Consider the following 22,561-nt stretch of genomic DNA (forward strand, 5'->3'; position numbering starts at 1 on the left):
TTATAAGCGCATTAATTCTCTCTCTCTCTCTCTCTCTCTCTCTCTCTCTCTCTCTCTCTCTCTCTCTCTCTCTCTCTCTCAAACACACACATCCAGATACAAATACAAATACGCGCGCCCGTTTATTAATTAAATTTAAATGTGTGTGTATGTATATATAAAATAAAAATAAAATAATAATAAATTCAATAAATTACTGGTTATTGATATTGACGTTTTAGTATGTATAACAATATTAACATCCCTGAAATGGCCGTAAAATGGTATTTTAGAGCCTCTAGATTAAAAATATATATATATTTGGGAGCTAGCTCGAGTCATATCTAGTTAAGAGGTGACTCGAGCTACTGGGGGCCTGCTCCCTGACCCCCTAGCGTATTGCTCGTTCGTTCATTCCAAGAATCCATCTGCCCCCATCATCCTACAACGTAAACAAAATCCTAGCTACGGTCCTGTAATCATAAATATATATATTTTTTTTAAGTGTTTTTTGTTTCTAATAAATATCCTGATTATGTGTTGTTATTTTGTATGGGTTTTTTTTGGTTTGGTTTTGTTTTGTTGTTGTTTGGGGGTTGTTGGTTTTTTTGTTGTTGGTGTTTTGGGGGGGGGGGGGGGGGGGGGGGTAAAGTATTAAACAAATGTTGATATTTTTTCGATGACTTGGCAAGTAATTCCACAAGTCTATCCCAGTGTAATGAAATGTTCGCTTAAAAAACGTACCGGCCTCGGTGGTGAATGGATTATTCACATGAAGAAGAAGAAGAAGAAGAAGAAAAAGAAACCAAACAAAAACAATTTGAAACATTTCTGGCATCGGTGGCGCAGTGATTAAACCATCGGACTGCAGGCTGGTAGGTACCGGCTCCAACCCAGAGTGAGTTTTTAAGGGCTCAATGGGTAGGTGTAAGGCCACTACACCCTCTTCTCTCTCACTAACAACTAACAACTAACCCACTGTCCTGGACAGACAGCCCAGATAGCTGAGGTGTGTGCCCAGGATAGCGTGCTTGAACCTTAATTGGATATAAGCACGAAAATAAGTTGAAATGAAATTTTAAAACGTTACGGCCAAATCTACGATGCCTGTTTTTCTTAGACGCAGGTGTTTATAGGCCTACATTGTAAGTACATGTAATTACACACGTGCAAGATTAAGGTATAGGCTTCAGGGCCGTAGCTAGCGGGGGGGGGGGGGGGGGGCAGTTGCCCCCCCAGAAAAAATCCGGAAAGCACTATAGAACTAAAGAAACTACTCAGTTGCCCCCCCCCCCCCCCCAAACAAAAAATCCTAGCTACGGCCCAGGGCTTTGTAATTCGGCCCTTGGTGTCTGGCTGAGGTAGGCTACTAACACTTTGTCAGCAGATGCAGACCTAAAATAATTACACTCTTCCCAGACAGGACAGCACATACTACGGCCCTTGAAAAACCAGTCGTGGTGCACTGACTATAACAAGAAATTGCAGTTATTAAATTAATAACAAACATAATTTTCATGGCATCATTTAAAAAAAAAAAAAAGTTTTGTTTATTTATAAGAAAAAACACATTTATTTTTATTTTTTATTAGTTCAGCAAGCAGGCTTTATTTGTAATGATATGATCAGATGAGCTATTTTAGGAATTATTAAGGTTTTTAAAAACAATAATTCTACCCAATGCTGATAACTTTCTTGTAGAATATTATTTTGTAATATTTTAGATAATCAGTATTTTAGATTTATAATTTCTAATAAAATTTTATCCAATGCTAAAACAAGAAAAATCACACTAAAGAGATTAAATTGTCCCAAATGAAAATTATATTCTATCTTCCATCTTGTATATAGTTTAACACTTCAAGAACGTTTTGCTGCCAATCCAAATGACTTTTTAAAGTACTTTCAAGTGATTTAGGAGATCCGTCCAAAATAAAGTTGTCATTAGCACATTGAAATATGAGGTACTGCTAACCAACAATGTCAATCCCATTATCATTTCTTATTAATATTGAGAGAATTTAAGCATATATTATAAAAAACATGGAGAAAGAGGGTCACCTTGCATATAGCCTTGTTGTAATTTTCAATTCTAGAGCTAAATGAATAAACTTTATTTTAAATTTGTTTCTTCTTAAATCTCATCAATTAATTTTTCTTCTTCCAATACTTCTGAACTGGTCATACTATTATCATTTTTCAGATCACTTATTTCATTACAGTTTTGATTCTGAGGTATTTTCTATTTTCTTCTTAAAAGTAAATATGATACATTTCTTAAACAGCCAAATAAGATATAATTCTTTTCTCTATTTCCATCAACAAAATTTCCATGAAAAGTTTATCATTAATGGTTAACTTCAGATCCATTGGTTTTATAAACACCGATTTATTTTTGTTATTTTTAAATTTAGTTGTTTTATTTTCTGTTCTTAAAAATACAGTACGGTATATATAGCAGAAAAATGAAGATCAGTACCAATTATTGGGTGTTGTTGTTGTTGATCTCTTTTTGTGTGTGTGTGTATATGTGTATTTTCTTCATCATAAACACCGGCCTCGGTGGGGTTGTGGTTAGGCCATCAGTCTACAGGCTGGTAGGTACTGGGTTCGGATCCCAGTCAAGGCATGGGATTTTTAATCCAGATACCGACTCCAAACCCTGAGTGAGTGCTCCGCAAGGCTCAATGGGTAGGTGTAAACCACTTGCACCGACCAGTGATCCATAACTGGTTCAACAAAGGCCATGGTTTGTGCTATCCTGCCTGTGAGAAGCGCAAATTAAAGATCCCTTGCTGCCTGTCGTAAAAGAGTAGCCTATGTGGCAACAGCGGGTTTCCTCTAAAAAACAGAGTCAGAATGACCATATGTTTGACGTCCAATAGCCAATGATAAGATAAAAAATCAATGTGCTCTTGTGGCATCGTTAAGTAAAACAAACTTTACTCTTTTTTTCATCATAAACAGTTTTGTTAAGCACAACATACTAGTATTACTGTATACATACATTGATATTATGCAAACACTATGTCACAGAAATTTCAAACTTTATAAAACAAATACTAGAGGTGCCATTGGCTTCCAAGCATTTATTAAGAATATCACAATCAATCAATTAACAGAACATTCAATATACTAGTATTCAATCAAGTACAAGATTACACAATTAAAAGAAGACCATTTCAACACGAAAACAGAAATTTAAAACAGTAACATGTTTGAAGCACTATCCATGAAATATAGATATTATTTGATGTGTGTATATGTGCATTCTCTTTATCATAAATGTTGACGTCCAACAGCCGATGATAAAATAAAAAATCAATGTGCTTAAATACCCGGTAAAACAAACTTTACTTTATCATAAACAGCTTTGCTTAACACAAGGCAATAGCATTACTGCATACATACATTGTATACAAATATTAAGCAAACAATAAGCCAACCGATATTTCAAACTTTAAGAAACAAATACTAGATGCACCATTAGCTTCCAAGCGTTTATTATGTAAGAATATCACAGACAGACAAGCAATTAACAGAACATTCAATAAAGTACATAATTACACAATTAAAAAAAAAATGCCCATATGGAAATGAAAACAGAAAAGCAGTAATATGTTTAAAGTACTATCCATGGAATACGGATATTATTTGATAGTGGAGACTAACTTAAAGGGACATACCCTAGTTTTTAAACACTAACGTACATTTTTGACTATTAGAGCCATTTTTGATAACTGAGATCATACTTTACTTTTTATTGTTTAGGTTATCCATTTCCATACATTCAAAGTGTTCTTGCTCATCCTGGTGTTTTTAATATCACAAAATGCATTTCATATTTTTAAAAATGCACGTGTATCCAAGAAGTAACAGTTATGGAGTCAAGTGACAGAAAATATTGCAGAGTATTGAAAGGCAAGGAATTACTGCGAGCTTCTTAATAGTACAAATATAAGAAGTTCTTGTGTAGCACTAAAATCTGGAATTTCCTCTCTGAAACCTCCTCAATTACACACTTTATTCCATGGCACTTTAGGAGTATATTCAGAAACAATCATTATATCATTATAGTTTTCTGTTGGTGAAGTTAAATTGACCCCACCAGTGTCAAAGATGGGGTCAATAACTATGAAGCAGGTGTGTGTATGGGTATTATAGGGCCTCCATGTTTGATCATTTGTGGGGTGTTTGTTAAATTATGTGAATTCAGACTTTGAAATGAAAACTATTGAGTGGAGTGATTAATTGCTCCCATAACGTAGATTATGGAGAGCCATTTAGGATATTACTATAATGATATCATATAAATTCACATGAAACGGGTAGCTAAAATTGACTCTCCTTGAACAAGTCTCAGGGCAGTGATGAGGAGCGAGGGTGATTTAAAGGTGAGGTCTGTGATTAATTGCTCCCATAACTTAGATTATGGAGAGCCATTTAGGATATTACTATAATGATATCATATAAATTCACATGAAACGGGTAGCTAAAAGTGACTCTCCTTGAACAAGTCTCAGGGCAGTAATGAGGAGCGAGGGTGATTTAAAGGTGAGGTCTGTGATTAATTGCTCCCATAACTTAAATTATGGAGAGCCATTTAGGATATTACTATAATGATATGATATAAATTCACAGGAAACGGGTAGCTAAAAATGACTCTCCTTGAACAAGTCTCAGGGCAGTGATGAGGAGCGAGGGTGATACCTCACCTTAAAAGGTGAGGTCTGTGATTTGTTATAAATACCAAAGTCCCCAAAGCTAAAAATCACTGGGTTATCTCTGTACTTTTACGACAGCCTGGACAAAGAAATGAAAATAACAGTTGTTTAACGACACATTATGAACTGCAAAAAGTGTTGCCCAAGAGAATCAGGCCCCATGACGGTAGCCTTTGAAATACCAGTCATGGAGGACTGGTTGGAATGTGAAAAATCCCTAATGATTTCACCAACACCATCCTTGTGACAACCCAATGCACCTCAAGTGAGTGCTCTACCACTGAGAAGGAAGAAAATGGTTTATTTAACTATGCACTCAACACATTTTATTTTACGGTTATATGGCGTCGGACATATGGTTAAGGACCACACAGATATTGAGGAAGGAAACCCGCTGTCGCCACTTTTATATGCACCATCCCACAGATAGGGTAGTACATACCACAGCCTTTGACATACCAGTCATGGTGTACTGGCTGGAATGAGAAATAGCCCAATGGGCCCACCAATGGGGATCGATTCCAGACCGACTGCGCATCAAGCGAGCACTTTACCACTGGGCTACGTCTCGCCTCTTCTACCACTGAGATGCATTCCGCACCACCTGCAGCTGATCATCAACACAAATGACCAACTATCAAAGGTTAATCTTTTTCAGGTGACTTTTTTTTATTTATTTTTTATTACCTCTATGTTAATTTATTGTACCAAAAGTTTAAAGTTAAAGTCGGTTTTGTTTAACGACACCACTAGAACACATTGATTTATTAATCACCAGCTATTATATGTCAAACATTTGATAATTTTGACATATAGTCAGAGGAAACCCGCCACATTTTTCATTAGCAGCAAGGGATCTTTTATATGCATCATCCTACAGACAAGATAGCACATACCACAGCCTTTTATATACCAGTCATGGTGCACTGGCTGGAATGAGAAATAGCCCAATGGGGGCCCACTGACAGGGATCGATCCTAGAGCGATCATGCATCAGGCGTGCACTTTACCACTGGGTACGTCTCGCCCCTTATTGTAGCAAAACCTAAAGTACATGTAGGTCTTATTATATGCCAAATCTGGTGTACAATGTGAGAAAAGAAATTCAGTGTCGTCATAAAGGCTATTCATTTTCAAGAGTACCAAAATATAAAATTTTCCAGACAGGACAGAACATACATGTACCATGATGGTATTTCACATATCTATCATGATTATGGTGGCTGGAATGTGGGGAGAAAAAAGCAGCAATGGGTCTACTGATTGGACCAAGCATTCAATATCTGGGACCTGAACCACACGACGACTGAGACCTGAAGTAAATACAAGTGCTCACTTAATTCTCTCCCTGTTGAGATCATGAATCATACAGGTACACATCAGGTCTTTTGAATTTATGTTCAGCTGTTTCAGCGCATAAATTTCACAGAAAATAAATTAATAAAAAGGCTATATTATTTAATGATGTTTTCAAATTCTTTTTCTCTTCTTGCAAAGGTTTCTGCAACCAGTAGTGGAAAGATGAGTGTTGCTTCAGCACAAATCTGCAGTGAAAAAACCCAAACAGTTTACTTAAATAAATAGCTGAAATAAAAAAAATTGTCATTTCATTTCAACTTATATTCGTGCTTATATCCAATTAAGGTTCAAGCATGCTGTCCTGGACACATCCCTCAGCTATCTGGGCTGTCTGTCCATGACAGTGGGTTAGTTATTAGTTGGTTAGACTGGTTAGTGAGAGAGAAGTGGGTGTAGTGGCCTTACACCTACCCATTGAGGCATTAAAACTCGCTCTGGGTCTGAGCCAATACCTACCAGCCTTATGTCCGAAGCCGGTAGTTTTCTGTCATGGTAAACATAAAAGAAAATTTACATTCTATATACTTATGAATTAAAAATTTTAAAAACTTTAATGATGGGACTAAACGTAACATCTTAAAAATAATTATGTTATGCATCTTATTAAAACATTATACTCAGGTGTACAGGTCTTGTTGGCTTGTACTTGTAAATAAATGAAAAACTGACAACAAATTTTAATATTATTATTATTTTATTTTTTAATTAACCAGGTTAATACATCAACATATTAAATAGGTTTATGACCTGGATATTGTGGACAAGTTATAGAATAAAATACCTTAACTGGTGTGGCAGTCGTCCGTATTTTGCCCCAGGAAACCGCTTCATCTGGACTGGCTCCAGAATCACTCCCATCAAACTCACTCCCAGTGTTGAGGTACACAGAAAAATCGGCACCATTTCGCTAAAAATAAAAGTATATGTTGTATATTTCATTTAAAGTAACATAACCTGAAAATGCTGGTTTTTGCCAAATTATCATGCAAAGAATTTAGATAATTCGTTTCTACATTCAAATGTATAAAATGAAAACAAAATGTAATACAGTATGTCAGCAGAACTTTTTTTATCTGGCACTATAAGATTTAAGTGCTATAATCATGCAGAAAATAATTTTATCATGACAAGTAATAGTATTAAATACAATGTAGCATATAACAATATTTTATGTCCTTAAAACCAGTTATTAAGAGTATATTCAGTATAACTGACCAACAGAAAAAAAAATCACATTAAAAACTGGGCCCCATTTTACGGAGTAACTTTAGCATTAAAATCATAAGATGATCTTAGCTCCAAGATCAATTCATAATATATATATACATACATACATACATACACACACACACACACATACATACATACACACACACACACACACACACACACACACACACATATACATACATACATACATACATATATATATATACACATATACACACACAAGCCAGAACTTTAAGATTTGATGTAAATATATTTATTTCAGATAATCAGTTCAGAAAACTGGGCTGTTCATTGAACAGACAAAACAAAAGCCCTTTTCAGTCTGCACAACTATACATTATTTAGGGAAAATTTTTTTCAGGATGTTCTATCAACAGCAAAGAAGAATTACCATGAGGTTAGCATTGCAAGTGTGGTGTTTCACAACTCCTCCACCTAAGATAATCATTCCTGTGTTTTGAGCGAATACAGCTTGGCTGTTCAATCGACGTACATCTAAAATGAGATAAATTTTTAATCACTACAAACATTCTGTATGGAAATTCATTTCACAGGATGGGGAACACCATCTGATGCATTCAGTTGGATTGAAAATCTATCTCACAGTCCATTCCCACTTGGCTGATCTGGGTGGCAGGATGTCAAGGAACATTTTGCTTCAAAAATTCTGAGTGGTGATATTGCTAGTCAATTAAAATTGATTAGTAACTACAGTTTAATGTTTTAAAATAAATGTGTACAGGGCTTCTAGATTATGTTAGCCCCATTCACATGGCTAATGATTTTCAGTGTTGGGCTAGTAAATAACTACCATTGCCATGCCCGATGGCTAGTGGAAAAAAGGTTGTCAAATGCTGCATTTAAGTCTTATTTTGTAAATATGACTATCCTGCCCCCAATCTTAAGTGTTTTTAATTACTATCTCCCTCTTTAGGTAATATATAAGATTATTACTATTAGTAAAATTGTATTAAGTAAAGTAGGAATAGTGAATATTTAATCACGGCTAGTACATTTTAAAAATCACTGATCCCATGGCTAGTGAATTTTGTACAAATTCTAGAAGCAATGTGTGTAGCAATCTCTAAAACGTGCATAGTGAATCGCGACGCTATATTGAACAAAATGTTCCCTGGATGATTTGTTGTTTAACCACACCACTAGAGCACATTGATTAATTATTAAATTAATCATCGGCTATTGGATGTCTAACATTTGGTAATAATTCTGACACATAGTCATCAGGAAACCTACTACATTTTTCTTAATGCAGCAAGGGATCTTTTATATACACTTTCCAATAGACAGGAAAGCACACCATACCACGGCCGTTATCCAGTTGTGGTGCACTGGAACATTAAAAACACTGTGGTTAGTACTGTCCCATCTATTGGAAAGTGCATATAAAAGACCCCTTGCTGCCTTTATGTGGGAATAGCCTAGGCTGAACAAAACCAATTGCGTGTTTCCTATTACATGCTGGGTAGGTAGGAAATGTATTTTACTTAGAAAAATTATTTTATATTTTAAATTGATCATGACAAGAACTGTGTTAATGGAAAGTAGACCGTAGTCCTGATTTGTGCCAGTGAACCCAGTTTGTTTATCCCTGAATGGTAAACAAATTGAAGCACTGAATATGTGACAGCATCACTACCTTCTACAATATCAATGACGAGTCCTGGTTTCCTGTACGAGTGGAAATACACAATATCACCAAGAGAACCATCCGTAATAGCTGGACAGAAGACTGGAATGTTGTTCTGAAAAAAATAAACACACACAGATTCAATGATGAAGACATCTGCTTATAAATTGAAAGAAAGAAAATGAAAATATGCTTAATAACACCTCACCACATTATAAACTATGACAGTTAAGTGTCAAATAAATGTTTATATTTACACCTGGTCAAGACACAGAAAGGCCCCACCTACCGAAAAAGCAGCAAGGGATCTTTTATATACATTTTCCCACTGATATACCACAGATTTTGATGTACCAAAGACAGGATACTTGAACCTATAAGCTTGAAAATCAAGTTAAAACAAGCATTCTAAGAAATACAAAGAAATACATGTCCCCATATCAGGGCCCAACAAATTGTCTTATCTCCTAAATTCAAGACCCATAACTGTAAAAGTACATGATAAAGTTATACACAAAATTTCTCAAGGGACTGGGAACAAAAATATCTGAAAACCTATATGTGGGACAGACAGACGATAAGACAATCAGAAGGATGGAGATGACACCTATACAGTAAAGTACGCTTATAACGAACTGCAAGGGACCAGCTTCATTGGTTCGTTATAACAGTAGTTCGTTGTACACATTTGCAGAAGTTGGTAATTTTTATTCCGAAAGTCGGCCATTTTGAATTTTGAACTCAATATAACAGTAAAAAAAATAAAAATGCCTTGGTGATTATAAGACATTTATAAAAAATATATCATTTATTACAATCAATAAATACAACAAAACATTACTGAAAGATCACATCAAAAGAGTTTAGTGAATTACATGTACCTAATCACGTTTCGTCACGTAATCACTAATCGTGGTTTGTTTACTTAGCGTTGGACGCATAACTTCTAATGCCGAGTCAATGTCCGCAATGCTGTCAAATACTGGCAATCGAATATCTCCTTTGCTCTGAAAAAACAGTCTGACTGTCTCGAGTGTCTTGTGCGTTTCAACTGCTGTGGGCGTTGGCTGTTCGGGTGGCTCCTGTGTATCGTCCTCTGGTTCAGAATCACTGTGGCCGTCTCGTTTTCCGATAATGCTATGTCTTTCTTTGATTTTTGTCCGAGATCAACAGCTGCAACGATTTGAAATTTCACATCTAGATCGAGCGCTTTTCTTTTGCGTGATGTTTTCGTGTCCGTCATGATTGCATACTGAACGAAAAACTGACACGGATTTATAACAAACAAAGAGAATCCCATTAATTACCGCTGATTAATATCATTGTATATATATATTGAGTTGAACGTGTCAGACTGTTTTTGGAGTACGGTTGATCTCACGGCTCAGCTGTCCGTTAACACTGATTGGTTTGATACGTAACGGTTCCGGTATAATTAGTGACTTAATCCCTTAATTGATACCTGTTCCCAAGTCCAGACAAACAAAAGTTATTTAGGCTGTTGTTTTAGTGCGGTCGTGCGGTCGATCCCACGGCTTTGCAGCGTTTTACACTGATTGGTTTGATAGGTAATGCTTCCGGTATTCACGGTTCGTTATGTAAACACTTATTTACACTGGAATTAACTATTTGGGACCACAAAATTGGTTTGTTTTAACAGTTAATTCGCTATACATAGTTCGTTCTATACATTAAAATGTATTACTAATATATAGGGGAGAAAATCGGGACTTTACAATCAGTTCGTTCTAACCGGTAGTTTGTTATAAGCGTGTTCGTTCTAAACATACTTTACTGTAGTTCCCTCCAGTTGGACCAGTAGGGGCTAATAAACAATTGCTGCAAACTATAAACTAAGCACAGCAATGAAATAATTAGAAAACCTTTAGATTACCTTGTATGCCCAATAATACACAGAATCAGGGTTGTCTATTTCTTTTCCAAGTCTTGCGATCATCTTAGAAGGAGTCCACAAGACATTCTGTAACAAATCAAAAACAATACAAAATGACTTCGGAAGTCCTATCCTTTTTAGGTGTTTCTTTAGACTACGATGCCCAGTGCAAGACAGAGGACTGAAGTTTGTCTTTTTCTATCTGGATGGTCAATGCTGTCATGGTCAGCATCGTATCCACCAATGTTTGTCCTTTTCTATCTGGATGGTCAATGCTGTCATGGTCAGCATCGTATCCACCAATGTTTGTCCTTTTCTATCTGGATGGTCAATGCTGTCATGGTCAGCATCGTATCCACCAATGTTTGTCCTTTTCTATCTGGATGGTCAATGCTGTCATAGTCAGCATCGTATCCACCAATGTTTGGCCTTTTTCCATACCCCATTGGTTAGGAAATATGTGCTCGCAAAGACATGCAGGCCAGTTGCATGTTTAGGATAGACTGTTTGAACCGCAACAATCATTATTTCCATATAATACTATTTTCCACTTTCTCAAAAGTAATTTAAATAGAATCAGAATGACAGTTTACAACATTTAGCTCTCCTAATATATATATATACAGCTTGGAACTAGTATACTTGATTGTACAAATTTAATGTAATAAAGAAATGGTCTACTGGAAGATTATCTATAGTCCTTTCCACAGGGAATGCCTTTTTTTATCCTCTGGAATTTACTACAAGTTATTTATTTCTGAGCCAATTTATTTTCCAAATTGCACACAAAAAATTGTAATTTTTTGTTATTTCCAAAACACTTTTACTTTTCTTTTTATGTCAAACCAAACTGAAATTATTTATGAAAAACATTGTTGTAGGACTATAACTTGATTGGATTTTTTACTATGATAGCTTTATTTATATCATTACAGAACAGAGCCATACATGTACTTAGCTAAAGTAAGTGAGGAAATACAAACAATCAGGGCAACAAAGCCTTCTGCAGTTAAGACAAAAACGTCACTTTGAAACTAAAAACCTAGGGCACTTCTTTTGTATTTTGGGGAGGGGACCGAGTGCTCCTGGCACATCCTTATTAGCTATGGTCTTGAGGAATAGTAGGCCTACTAAAAAACTAAAATCTTACTTCTTGGGTCTGCTCCTCGAGCATCTTGTCTAGAATTGGCATCAACCAGTCCTCAAAATGGCAGTAGTTGTCATTGGGCACCAAAAGGTTCCCAATTCGATTAATACCCTTGCTCCGGAGCTCTTTACCACGAAGAGAAAATTCTCCTAGGAATGTTGGTGCCATGCATTTGATAATATCTTCTTCTATTCCCCCTGCTGTGGTAACAATACAGTCAACCTTAAAAAAAAGAGTTATTTAGTACATGTAAAGGGAACATTTTGTTTTAAACATTTTTATTAGCAACAATTGGTGATCAGTTGAAAATTGAGTAGCAACTAATATTTAACGTCTTAGAATTAGAACGTGACACACCACCATCCCAAGTTGTTCCTACATGTGAGGTTTGATGGTCCTGTATGTATGATATGGTACGTATGTACATACGTATGGACAATGCCATACCATAATACGACCCATCATAGATGGGCGTATAAAAAACAGAAGAGAAAAGGTACATGTAATTATATGGATGAATAGCCAAAATGTTTGGGTAAAAAATAAAAAAAAATAAAAAAATAACCTACAACCAAACACTATAAAAACTAAAAATATCTTGTCGTACACTCACCATGTTATGTTGAACTAGGTATCGAAGGACCTCTCGAACCCCAGATGAAATGAGGTTTGACGTGAAGCTCAGAAAGATTGTACAGTTGCTGAGTTCCCTTCCAACTGGATTCAGATTGATTCTTTCACTGGCCTCTTTGGTTAGTGGTTTCAGCTTGCAATCAATCTACAAAATGTACAGGTACACTTGTAATCATGCCTTAGATCTGCATCTATGATTGACTGTGGGGGTGTGGAAGTCCAGTGGCAAAGTACATGTCTGATGTAAGATATATCTTGCACTAATCGTCGTTGGTGCGTCCATTGGGCCATATCTTGTTCAAGCCAGTGCTCTACAACTAGTGTAACAATGGCCGTGGTATGTGCAAGTGATATAAGATCTCTTCTGAAAACTGGTAGATGTCGCCTAGATGTACATAACATGTTGTTAAACAAATATTCCATTTTGAAACCAGACTCTGTGGTCTAGTGGTTGAGCTATTAGTCTGGTATGTACTGGGTTCATGTCCAACCTGAGGCAAGAGGGTGTGTGTGTGTGTGTGTGGGTATGTGTGTGTGTGTGTGTGTGTGTGTGTGTGTGTGTGTGTGTGTGTGTGTGTGTGTGTGGGTGGGTGGGTGGGTGTAGGTGTGGGTATGGGTGTTTCATTCCAGTATCGACTCCAACCCAGAGTGTGTGCACCACTAGGCTCAATGGGGAGCTGTAATGCCACATAAAACTCAGTTTCACCCACTTCATGGGTCCGATTATGGGTGGGTCTCCCAACATGGGGGCCAATGATTACTGCACACACTTCAAGTTCAGTGTACCTTGGGCTCGAGTGATACTGTGATACATTTTTGTTCATGTAGCTCAAACAACAGCATACATACATGTACAAAACTTAAAATATGGTAGATTCACCATTCATCTCAACATCATCTATATATTATGTTTGTGATGTCCCCTGTCCCCTGCAAAAAACAAAAAATTCTTTGTCTCTGTGGTGTTTAAAACCCCCAAAACATCCATTCTTATTGTACACTCTGAACATAATACATTCACCTACCAGTTAAAAATCATATAGTTGCCCCCTCCTCTCCCCAAGTCACTGTTACCTTCTGATACGATACCTTTTATATATTAACTAAAATACTTGTAAATGTGGATGTAAATGGATGTGGGAGATGGGAGGTGGGAGATTATCCATTTGCAGAGTATGATCAATAATATACAAGTGTACATGTACAAAGTACTATACTTTCAGGCCTTCAGATTTCACGGAAACAATCGTTTCCGGTACAGTGTTGGTAGCGTGTCTGTAAAATCACAGAACCGAAATTTTGTTTCCCATGATTAATATATTGAGTACAACAATTCAACAGAACCTAAAAACAGTTTCGGATTGGTTCCCATGATCACAAGACACGGAACCGAAATGGTGTTTTGCATTAAATTTTAAATCCTATGGCCTGTATTTTATACATGTATTAAAGCCGCACGCCCTAGTTCCATCCAGCGAAAATAAATTATAATTTTGGTTAATCTACAAACCTATAACACACTTCGATCACGTTTTTATAAAATGGAGTGAAAAAGCAGGTTTTATATCGATAAATACCATGGGAATCCCCATGTCACAATTGCTTGAAATAATTTTGAAAGTTAGTATTCTGATGTCACCGGTAAATGTCGCTCGAAGCACAAAAATGCCTACGTCACGACAAATTTCACAGAGCGCGCACAGACTTGGGGTGCGTTCCTTTCACCTCTCCTGGACATGTTCCAACTGTTCTGTCCTGGACAGCGAAAGGAATGAGTTTGGAACAGGAAGTTACTTTACGAACACGGGTGCTTCTGTTTAGGAAGTGGCTGCTGCAGCAATCATGATACTTGAATCGGAATAAGACGACACTGACCATGTTGACTATACTACTGTGTTTGAAATAATACATTTTATATATTTTGTATAAACCACAATTAGCCTAAATTTGCTATTCGGAACCGGGTACTAGTGCCTAACCCAGTGTCTGCACTTAACTTTTTTGGGGAGTTGCCATAAGGGCAAGTGGTGACAGCACTTTCACTTGCCTGGATCTATTTTCACTTGCCCGAATAATATTTAAAAAAAATTAAAAAATATTGCAACAGATTATAAGAGAAAACATTTATTTTGAGTATTTTCCTGCACTCAACCAACCCACTCCTTAAATAAATAACACCCTACCCCATCTCAATGAAATAATAATAATTTTAAAAAACCCTAAAATATAATGTTCAGTGGATACGATCTATGACGTGTACACATAACCAGGGCTGAATCTTGTCAACATGAATTTGTGCCCAATTTTACATGCCACTTAACTTACCTTACACCTATTCTTATATTGGGCATATGTTTATATGTAAAAGCAGACCTACACTTTTTCATGGTGCAAAGTAGGCTACATAGCTGTACTTTTATTTATTTATTAATTATTGATTTAAAAAAAAAAAAAAAAAAAAATCGGTCGCCAGGCGGGCAACCTTACTGTGGGTTTTCAGTCGCCTGTCGTCGTTTTCATTCGCCAGTGGCGATCGGGCGACCGTTAAGTTCGAACCCTGCTAACCTATTGTTATTAGCAATTAGATGCACTGTTTATTATTGGTGGTGGTGGTGGTGGGTGGTGGGTGGTAGTGGTGGGTGGTGGTGGTGGTGGCGGCGGCAGCAGCAGCAGCAGCAGCAGCAGCAGCAGCAGCAGCAGCAGCAGCAGCAGCAGCAGCAGCAGCAGCAGCAGCAGCAGCAGTAGTAGTCGTCGTCATCAGGGGTGAAGAGGCACTTCCCCTCCCCAGGAAGAAAATGTAAGATTTTGTTTTCCTACTCTATTTAAATAAAGGTAACAATATAGCTCGAATCCCCCACCCCCACCCCCCAAAGTTGTATCCCCTCTCCAGATATCGTAAGACTTAGCAAAATTATTGGTTTTAAGGGTTTGTAATGTTTTATATTGAGATACTTACTTGTCTGAACTTTATTATTAATGAAAATGTTCACGAACTGTGAAGAAAAAACTCACAAATGAACAAGCAAACGACAACAAATCGGATGTTGATTGCGCAAACCGTGCACGAGAAAACAAACTGAACCAAAATGATAACGGTCATGTGGTATACCAACATCTGTGACATTGAAATGGGAATATCCCCTCTAAAAATAGATTAGATCGTGTCTGCTCAACAGTTTTTTCTCAGAGGCACGTGGCTTTTTAAGAAATACGAAAAATGCATTTTGTGGTATTACAAACACCAGGATTACCAGGATTACCAAAAAACACTTCAGGTGAATGGAAATGTATATTCTAAATAATAAACGGTAAGTAAACTGCAATTTTATTTGTGAAAAAATGGGTTTAATAGCGAAAAACAACAGCGTAATGGTTAACAACTAAGGCGTGTCCCTTTAAGCTACATTTTCAAAGAAATAACACAAAATAGTTTGGAACTAAACCACCATGCTACATACAACATGTACAAAATCCACCGGATAAACAGTTTGGATGCTCTCATGTATGTACACTTGTTCAAGCAGTGCATCACACATATAAACATGTATGTAAACTCATACAAACCATTTTGTTGATTTCCTTAACAGCCAGACCAAAGTTAGATGCTTGAAATCCGGACTGAGCGTACGTTCCAAGCAGCTTGTGATAGTCGATGCCTTGGTTGAAATCGTACCCTTGCACAGTTGGTGTTCCTTCTGGAAGTGGTTCACTCTTCACCAGCACAGCACCCGTGGCAATAGCTGGGGGGTTATTTCCTTCGGCCATTGTCCCAAAGCTTTATACTGCTGAAGAAAATAACAACAAATTCATGAAATCATTACATGTTCATGTAGCTACTTAATATTAAACATTTAATAATTCTGATCATGTACATGTATGTAGTTTTGGAAAAAGTCTGGTACCTTTTCCCCATTAATTAGTAGTAAGAGATATTTTATATGCACTTCCCCACAGATAGGATAGCACATACCATAGCCTTTGATAACCAGTTGTCTGGCAGAGTGCTCAGAACAGACAAAAAAAACCTGCTGTGCCCAAATTAGTTACCCTGCTGAGGCTAAAATAATTTTTACAATGTTTTTCAGGTCAGGGCATAGCGTTTAAATTGCATATTCAGAACAAGCTGTTGTACATAGTAAATGCCTGTCATGGGCACAGGTGTTGGCTCTTGCCAGCTCCTCTGTCCATAACAGGAAAGGGTTGGGGTGGAGGAAATTGCAAGACATCAAAATTGCTATATTTGTTTTCCAAAAATGATGGCAGTTAACATTGGTTCTAGAAGACTCCATTTTGTCATTTGCCTTAAAATATTTAAATAATTTTTTATAAATTATTATAAGTACATGATTTGTTGAAAAACATACATGTTTTGATAAGGCTGTGGTGTGTACTACCTGTCTGTGGGATGGTGCATATAAAAGATTCCTTGCTACTAATGGACAAATGTAGCAGGTTTTCTTTCTAACACTATGATAAAATTACCAAATATTTGAGATCCAGTAGCCGATGATTAATGAATCAATGTGTTCAGGTGGTGTCTTTAAACAAAACAAACTTTTTGGGGGGTGATTGTCGGGCATTTGTCGTATTATCGTACAAGATGGCCCCTGGAAAACGGAATGGCTGAGTGGGCGATCATGTGACGCTATATCACGATATAGGTCAGAGAACTTAGACTTCTGCTGTCTGAACTTTACCAAAGTTTAGCTGAATGTGGGTGCTGTTGGGTTTCTTTCTGTACTCTGTGTATTAGTTATTAATAACTGGATTTTTTTTAATCAAGGAACTTGAAAACATCAAACATGGGATTGTTGTGGTATTAGAGCAGGAATCTCTGACTACCTTTTGGTGGACAGTGATTGAAAGAAAATTACATAGCTTGGTCTCTGACCACGTATAACTGTCCACAGTCTTACAGTCAGAGTACTCGGGTACCAGACGTTTCATCCCCAAACCAGTTCACCCCCAGTCAGTTCGCCCCCAGGTCTGTTTTCCCCCAGTCAGTTCGCCCCCAAATAGGATGTCAGTTCGCCCCCACATGCTTAACCAGTCAGCCCCCACAAAGGTACCAGTTTGCCCCCACAAAGGTACCAGTTCACCCCCATAAAGATAATCCCTCAATTAGAATAATGCTCACCAGAAGAGGCCATATTGAGTTGGCATTGCGGTTCAAAGCCCTCTTAGGTGTTAGCCGAAGATGCATAATCAGCATCAAGGTTATGTAGCTCATTAACCATTGTTTTAAAATCAAATAAGGTGGAGGTTTATTTCGTTTTATTTGTGATAGTTTGTAGATACTCATAATTCTTTTTACTCAAATTATTTCTTTATTCTTAAAACAGATCCTATATTTGGCAGGAATGGACATTTTAATAAATGCTGTTGATGTGGTTTATATGTGTAAAAGTGCTCTATAAATTAATTAAACTGGTGATTATATTATTGGTGCCTGGACTGACTCATGATCCTGTCCAAATCGTGGAAAGACAACAATCTCCCCCCTCTAAGAAAAGAAACACACACACACACACACACACACACACACACACACAGAGTTTAACATGCCTCTAAAGAAACATCACAATAATTGTTAAAAAGTAACAAATAATTGGCATTTTGGGGCAAACTGACTAAACATTTGGGGTGAAATGACAAATATTTGGGGGTGAACAGGCAAACAGTTGGGGGCGAATCGACTTGAGGGCGAACTGGTACATGGGGCGAACAGGTCAAATTGGGGGCGTACTGACTGGGGGTCAACTGCCTTGGGGGCGAAACGTCATGGATTCAGAGTACTCAGGCTAATATTTAAAAAATATCCTTTCAAGTTTCATAAACTGAAAAAGTACAAATTAAATATAATTCTGATTGGATTGTACCTGTATTAATAGACCACAATACGTGGTACAACACAGTTTTGCTGTTGTGAATAAACTGATTTGATTTGATTTGTCACAGCTTACAAGTTGTGACTGTAGCTGTGTATTGTCATAGAGTTTGCGTTACAACTTACAACTGGTTGCTCTTAGTAAGTTGTCAGCAGTCGATGTGGATTTCCTCACTTGTGTGTTCTTGAGAAAATATGACTCCTATAATTGTATTTACTTACTTATAATTGAGAATAATGAAATAAATTTAAATATTCCTGCTTATAAGTACTTCGCTTGAAAGTAAAAATTGCACATGCACCTCGATTCTGTAGTATTTTCCACCTTTCATTTTTAATTAATCTATATTTTGTAAATTCAAAACACTTTACATTCAGTGACAGTATCCATATACATGTAGATATATATTTATAGCAATGAAATATACTAACTAATGACTGTCAATGTTGTATGATGGCATAAAACAGTTGTAATATACTTTGATATTATTGCTATTCTATTCTTCTATTTGCAATGGAGTAGGTTACTAGGGTGCACACAATGTTAGAGGAAACATTACCCAAACAACGACAACTATGGCCGACGAGCCTGTCATGGATGAAAATGAAAGAAAAGTTGTCAATGAATTCTGCCACCTTTTAGAAAAATCAAAGCAGTTATTTAATGGGCTTAGGTAATTAATTGTTTGAAGATGCATAATGAGTGATTATTAGACAGATGCATTAAGAAATTAGGACGATCGCATGTCCGTTACTTGTCATCGTTGCCGCCGCATTCGCGGCATTGACACTGATCATCACATCACTGTCATCAGTCTCAACGACGACGGTCACGGTCAGCATATCGTTAAATTCCGTAGTGTAGGCTTCGGGAAAGACTTTAGACCATTCCTGCATTCATGTATATTGGAGGAAAGATTTATATCAGTGTTTTCATTGGGTGAAACATTTGGTAATTTTTTGCATGTAATCTTACAGAAAAGAAAGAAGGGATTATTCATGTTTGCAATTTCCCACATTACACAGCTTTTGGTATACCTGTCATGGGGCATTGCTTGGGATGGGGATAAGGACTTTCATTTGGCACTGTCACAAACCCTAACTCTATTTATTATATGTTTTTACTATTTATAATGTTCTTTATACATGACAGTGCTAAAGGAAAGTCCTAACGGATGGGGGGAAATTTCAATCAGAGAATGGGTCCACTGACGTGGTTTGATCTTACAATGCAAGCATTCTAGCAACTTAGTCCGAACAGACGTAGAAAGAAAGTGTGGTTCTTTCTACGTCCGAAAATTGTTACATTACCCTATATATAGTTGGTATTAAAAACTTTTGGCACTATGTTTCAATCATTACTCAACCGAAATAGTGCAACAAATGGACACATAAACCAAAAATGTATAACCTACCATACTCACTAAATCCTGATTGAAGTACTTGCGTCATTATTAACAAAATAAATCTTCCAAAAACAAACTTCAAACCTTTCCCCGCCATTTTAAATTTGTTAAATAGAGGGAAGCAACTTGCCCTGCACATTAAGAAAAGTATTGACTTAATGTGCGTCCTGCACTATCTAGTGGCAGCTAGATTGAATGCTAGTCAAGTCACCTCAAAACCAACTCGCCCAACCTTTAGTCAACTCGCCCCACTATTTGGTCAACTTCAACTTTACTGTCTGTAAATAATTTTGACAGTATATCTATGACTTTGGTGTATCAATTGATTTATTTGTATTACAGTGAAACTCTGCTATTACGACCACTTGTGTGTCTCATTAAAACTGGTCTAAAATTGGGGAGGCCCTATTATCAGATTAACAAATTAATTATTAATAAGGAAGGAAATGTTTTATTTAACGACTCACTCAACACATTTTATTTACGGTAATATGGCATCAGACATGGTTAAGGACCACCCATATATAGAGAGAGGAAATCTGCTGTCGCCACTTCATGGGCTATTCGTTTTCTATTAGCAACAAGGGATCTTTTATATGCACTATCACACAGACAGGGTAGTACATACTACAGCCTTTGATATACAAGTCGTGGTGCACTGGCTGGAACAAGAAATAGCCCAATCAGCCTACCAACAGGGATCGATCCCACACCGACCGTGCATCGAGGGAATGCCGTACCACTGGGCTACGTCCCGCCCCTAATTATTAATAAAGACAATGTACTGTTTGATAGTGTATCTTAAACTGAATGTTCTGGCGTGAAACATAGATGTACAGGCTCTCATTATTAATAAAGACAATGTACTGTTTGATAGTGTATCTTACACTGAATGTTCTGGCGTGAAACATAGGTGTACAGGCTCTCATTAATAATAAAGACAATGTACTGTTTGATAGTGTATCTTACACTGAATGTTCTGGCGTGAAACATAGGTGTACAGGCTCTCATTATTAATAAAGACAATGTACTGTTTGATAGAGTATCTTAAACTGAATGTTCTGGCGTGAAACATAGGTGTACAGGCTCTCATTATTAATAAAGACAATGTACTGTTTGATAGTGTATCTTACACTGAATGTTCTGGCGTGAAACATAGGTGTACAGGCTCTCATTAATAATAAAGACAATGTACTGTTTGATAGTGTATCTTACACTGAATGTTCTGGCGTGAAACATAGGTGTACAGGCTCTCATTATTAATAAAGACAATGTACTGTTTGATAGTGTATCTTACACTGAATGTTCTGGCGTGAAACATAGGTGTACAGGCTCTCATTATTAATAAAGACAATGTACTGTTTGATAGTGTATCTTACACTGAATGTTCTGGCGTGAAACATAGGTGTACAGGCTCTCATTATTCATAAAGACAATGTACTGTTTGATAGTGTATCTTAAACTGAATGTTCTGGTGTGAAATATAGGTGTACAGGCTCTCATTATTAATAAAGACAATGTACTGTTTGATAGTGTATCTTACACTGAATGTTCTGGCGTGAAACATAGGTGTACAGGCTCTCATTATTAATAAAGACAATGTACTGTTTGATAGTGTATCTTACACTGAATGTTCTGGCGTGAAACATAGGTGTACAGGCTCTCATTAATAAAGACAATGTACTGTTTGATAGTGTATCTTACACTGAATGTTCTGGCGTGAAACATAGGTGTACAGGCTCTCGTTATTAATAAAGACAATGTACTGTTTGATAGTGTATCTTACACTGAATGTTCTGGCGTGAAACATAGGTGTACAGGCTCTCATTATTAATAAAGACAATGTACTGTTTGATAGTGTATCTTACACTGAATGTTCTGGCGTGAAACATAGGTGTACAGGCTCTCATTATTAATAAAGACAATGTACTGTTTGATAGTGTATCTTACACTGAATGTTCTGGCGTGAAACATAGGTGTACAGGCTCTCATTATTAATAAAGACAATGTACTGTTTGATAGTGTATCTTACACTGAATGTTCTGGCGTGAAACATAGGTGTACAGGCTCTCATTATTAATAAAGACAATGTACTGTTTGATAGTGTATCTTACACTGAATGTTCTGGCGTGAAACATAGGTGTACAGGCTCTCATTATTAATAAAGACAATGTACTGTTTGATAGTGTATCTTACACTGAATGTTCTGGCGTGAAACATAGGTGTACAGGCTCTCATTATTAATAAAGACAATGTACTGTTTGATAGTGTATCTTACACTGAATGTTCTGGCGTGAAACATAGGTGTACAGGCTCTCATTATTAATAAAGACAATGTACTGTTTGATAGTGTATCTTACACTGAATGTTCTGGCGTGAAACATAGGTGTACAGGCTCTCATTATTAATAAAGACAATGTACTGTTTGATAGTGTATCTTACACTGAATGTTCTGGCGTGAAACATAGGTGTACAGGCTCTCATTATTAATAAAGACAATGTACTGTTTGATAGTGTATCTTACACTGAATGTTCTGGCGTGAAACATAGGTGTACAGGCTCTCATTATTAATAAAGACAATGTACTGTTTGATAGTGTATCTTACACTGAATGTTCTGGCGTGAAACATAGGTGTACAGGCTCTCATTATTAA

General features: G+C 36.8%; 2 protein-coding genes across 4 annotated transcripts in view; one reads left to right on the plus strand and one right to left on the minus strand.

The window, feature by feature from the left end:
- Positions 1-5,609: 5,609 nt before the first annotated feature.
- LOC121383981 (deoxyhypusine synthase-like) lies at positions 5,610-18,808 on the minus strand. Of its 3 annotated transcripts, XM_041514113.1 has the most exons (10): positions 18,628-18,808; positions 16,179-16,399; positions 12,595-12,759; positions 11,985-12,203; positions 10,835-10,921; positions 8,950-9,055; positions 7,684-7,787; positions 6,844-6,969; positions 6,519-6,546; positions 5,610-6,247 (listed from the first exon to the last, which is right to left on the minus strand). In XM_041514113.1, exons 2-10 carry the CDS (start codon positions 16,377-16,379, stop codon positions 6,237-6,239), a joined length of 1,047 nt encoding a protein of 348 aa, XP_041370047.1. In that variant the 5' UTR covers positions 16,380-16,399; positions 18,628-18,808; the 3' UTR covers positions 5,610-6,236. The 3 variants fall into 3 exon arrangements, with proteins under 3 accessions (XP_041370047.1, XP_041370046.1, XP_041370045.1); XM_041514112.1 differs by lacking the exon at positions 6,519-6,546 and having other exon boundaries at positions 16,179-16,396; XM_041514111.1 differs by lacking the exon at positions 6,519-6,546.
- A 249-nt stretch (positions 18,809-19,057) lies between these two features.
- Positions 19,058-22,561, plus strand: part of LOC121383001 (protein SCAI-like) — a 62,019-nt gene continuing 58,515 nt past the window's right edge. Inside the window, exon 1 of the mRNA XM_041512724.1 lies at positions 19,058-19,175. Coding sequence (XP_041368658.1) covers positions 19,078-19,175 — 98 coding nt within the window. The 5' untranslated portion in view covers positions 19,058-19,077. The remainder of the gene's footprint in view (positions 19,176-22,561) is intronic.

The sequence above is a fragment of the Gigantopelta aegis genome, chromosome 10 (genome assembly GCF_016097555.1).
Source record: "Gigantopelta aegis isolate Gae_Host chromosome 10, Gae_host_genome, whole genome shotgun sequence".
In the NCBI taxonomy this organism is placed as follows: domain Eukaryota; kingdom Metazoa; phylum Mollusca; class Gastropoda; order Neomphalida; family Peltospiridae; genus Gigantopelta; species Gigantopelta aegis.

Bases quoted from the DNA above. Each gene is read 5' to 3' on its own strand.
- LOC121383981 (XM_041514112.1), bottom strand. From the start codon at position 16,379: ATGGCCGAAGGAAATAACCCCCCAGCTATTGCCACGGGTGCTGTGCTG. The intron at 7,788-8,949 runs GTAGTGATGCTG...ATCTCATTTTAG, and splicing joins CGTCATTGATATTGTAGAAG to ATGTACGTCGATTGAACAGC. The intron at 6,248-6,843 runs GTATTTTATTCT...TTTTCACTGCAG, and splicing joins CGACTGCCACACCAGTTAAG to ATTTGTGCTGAAGCAACACT.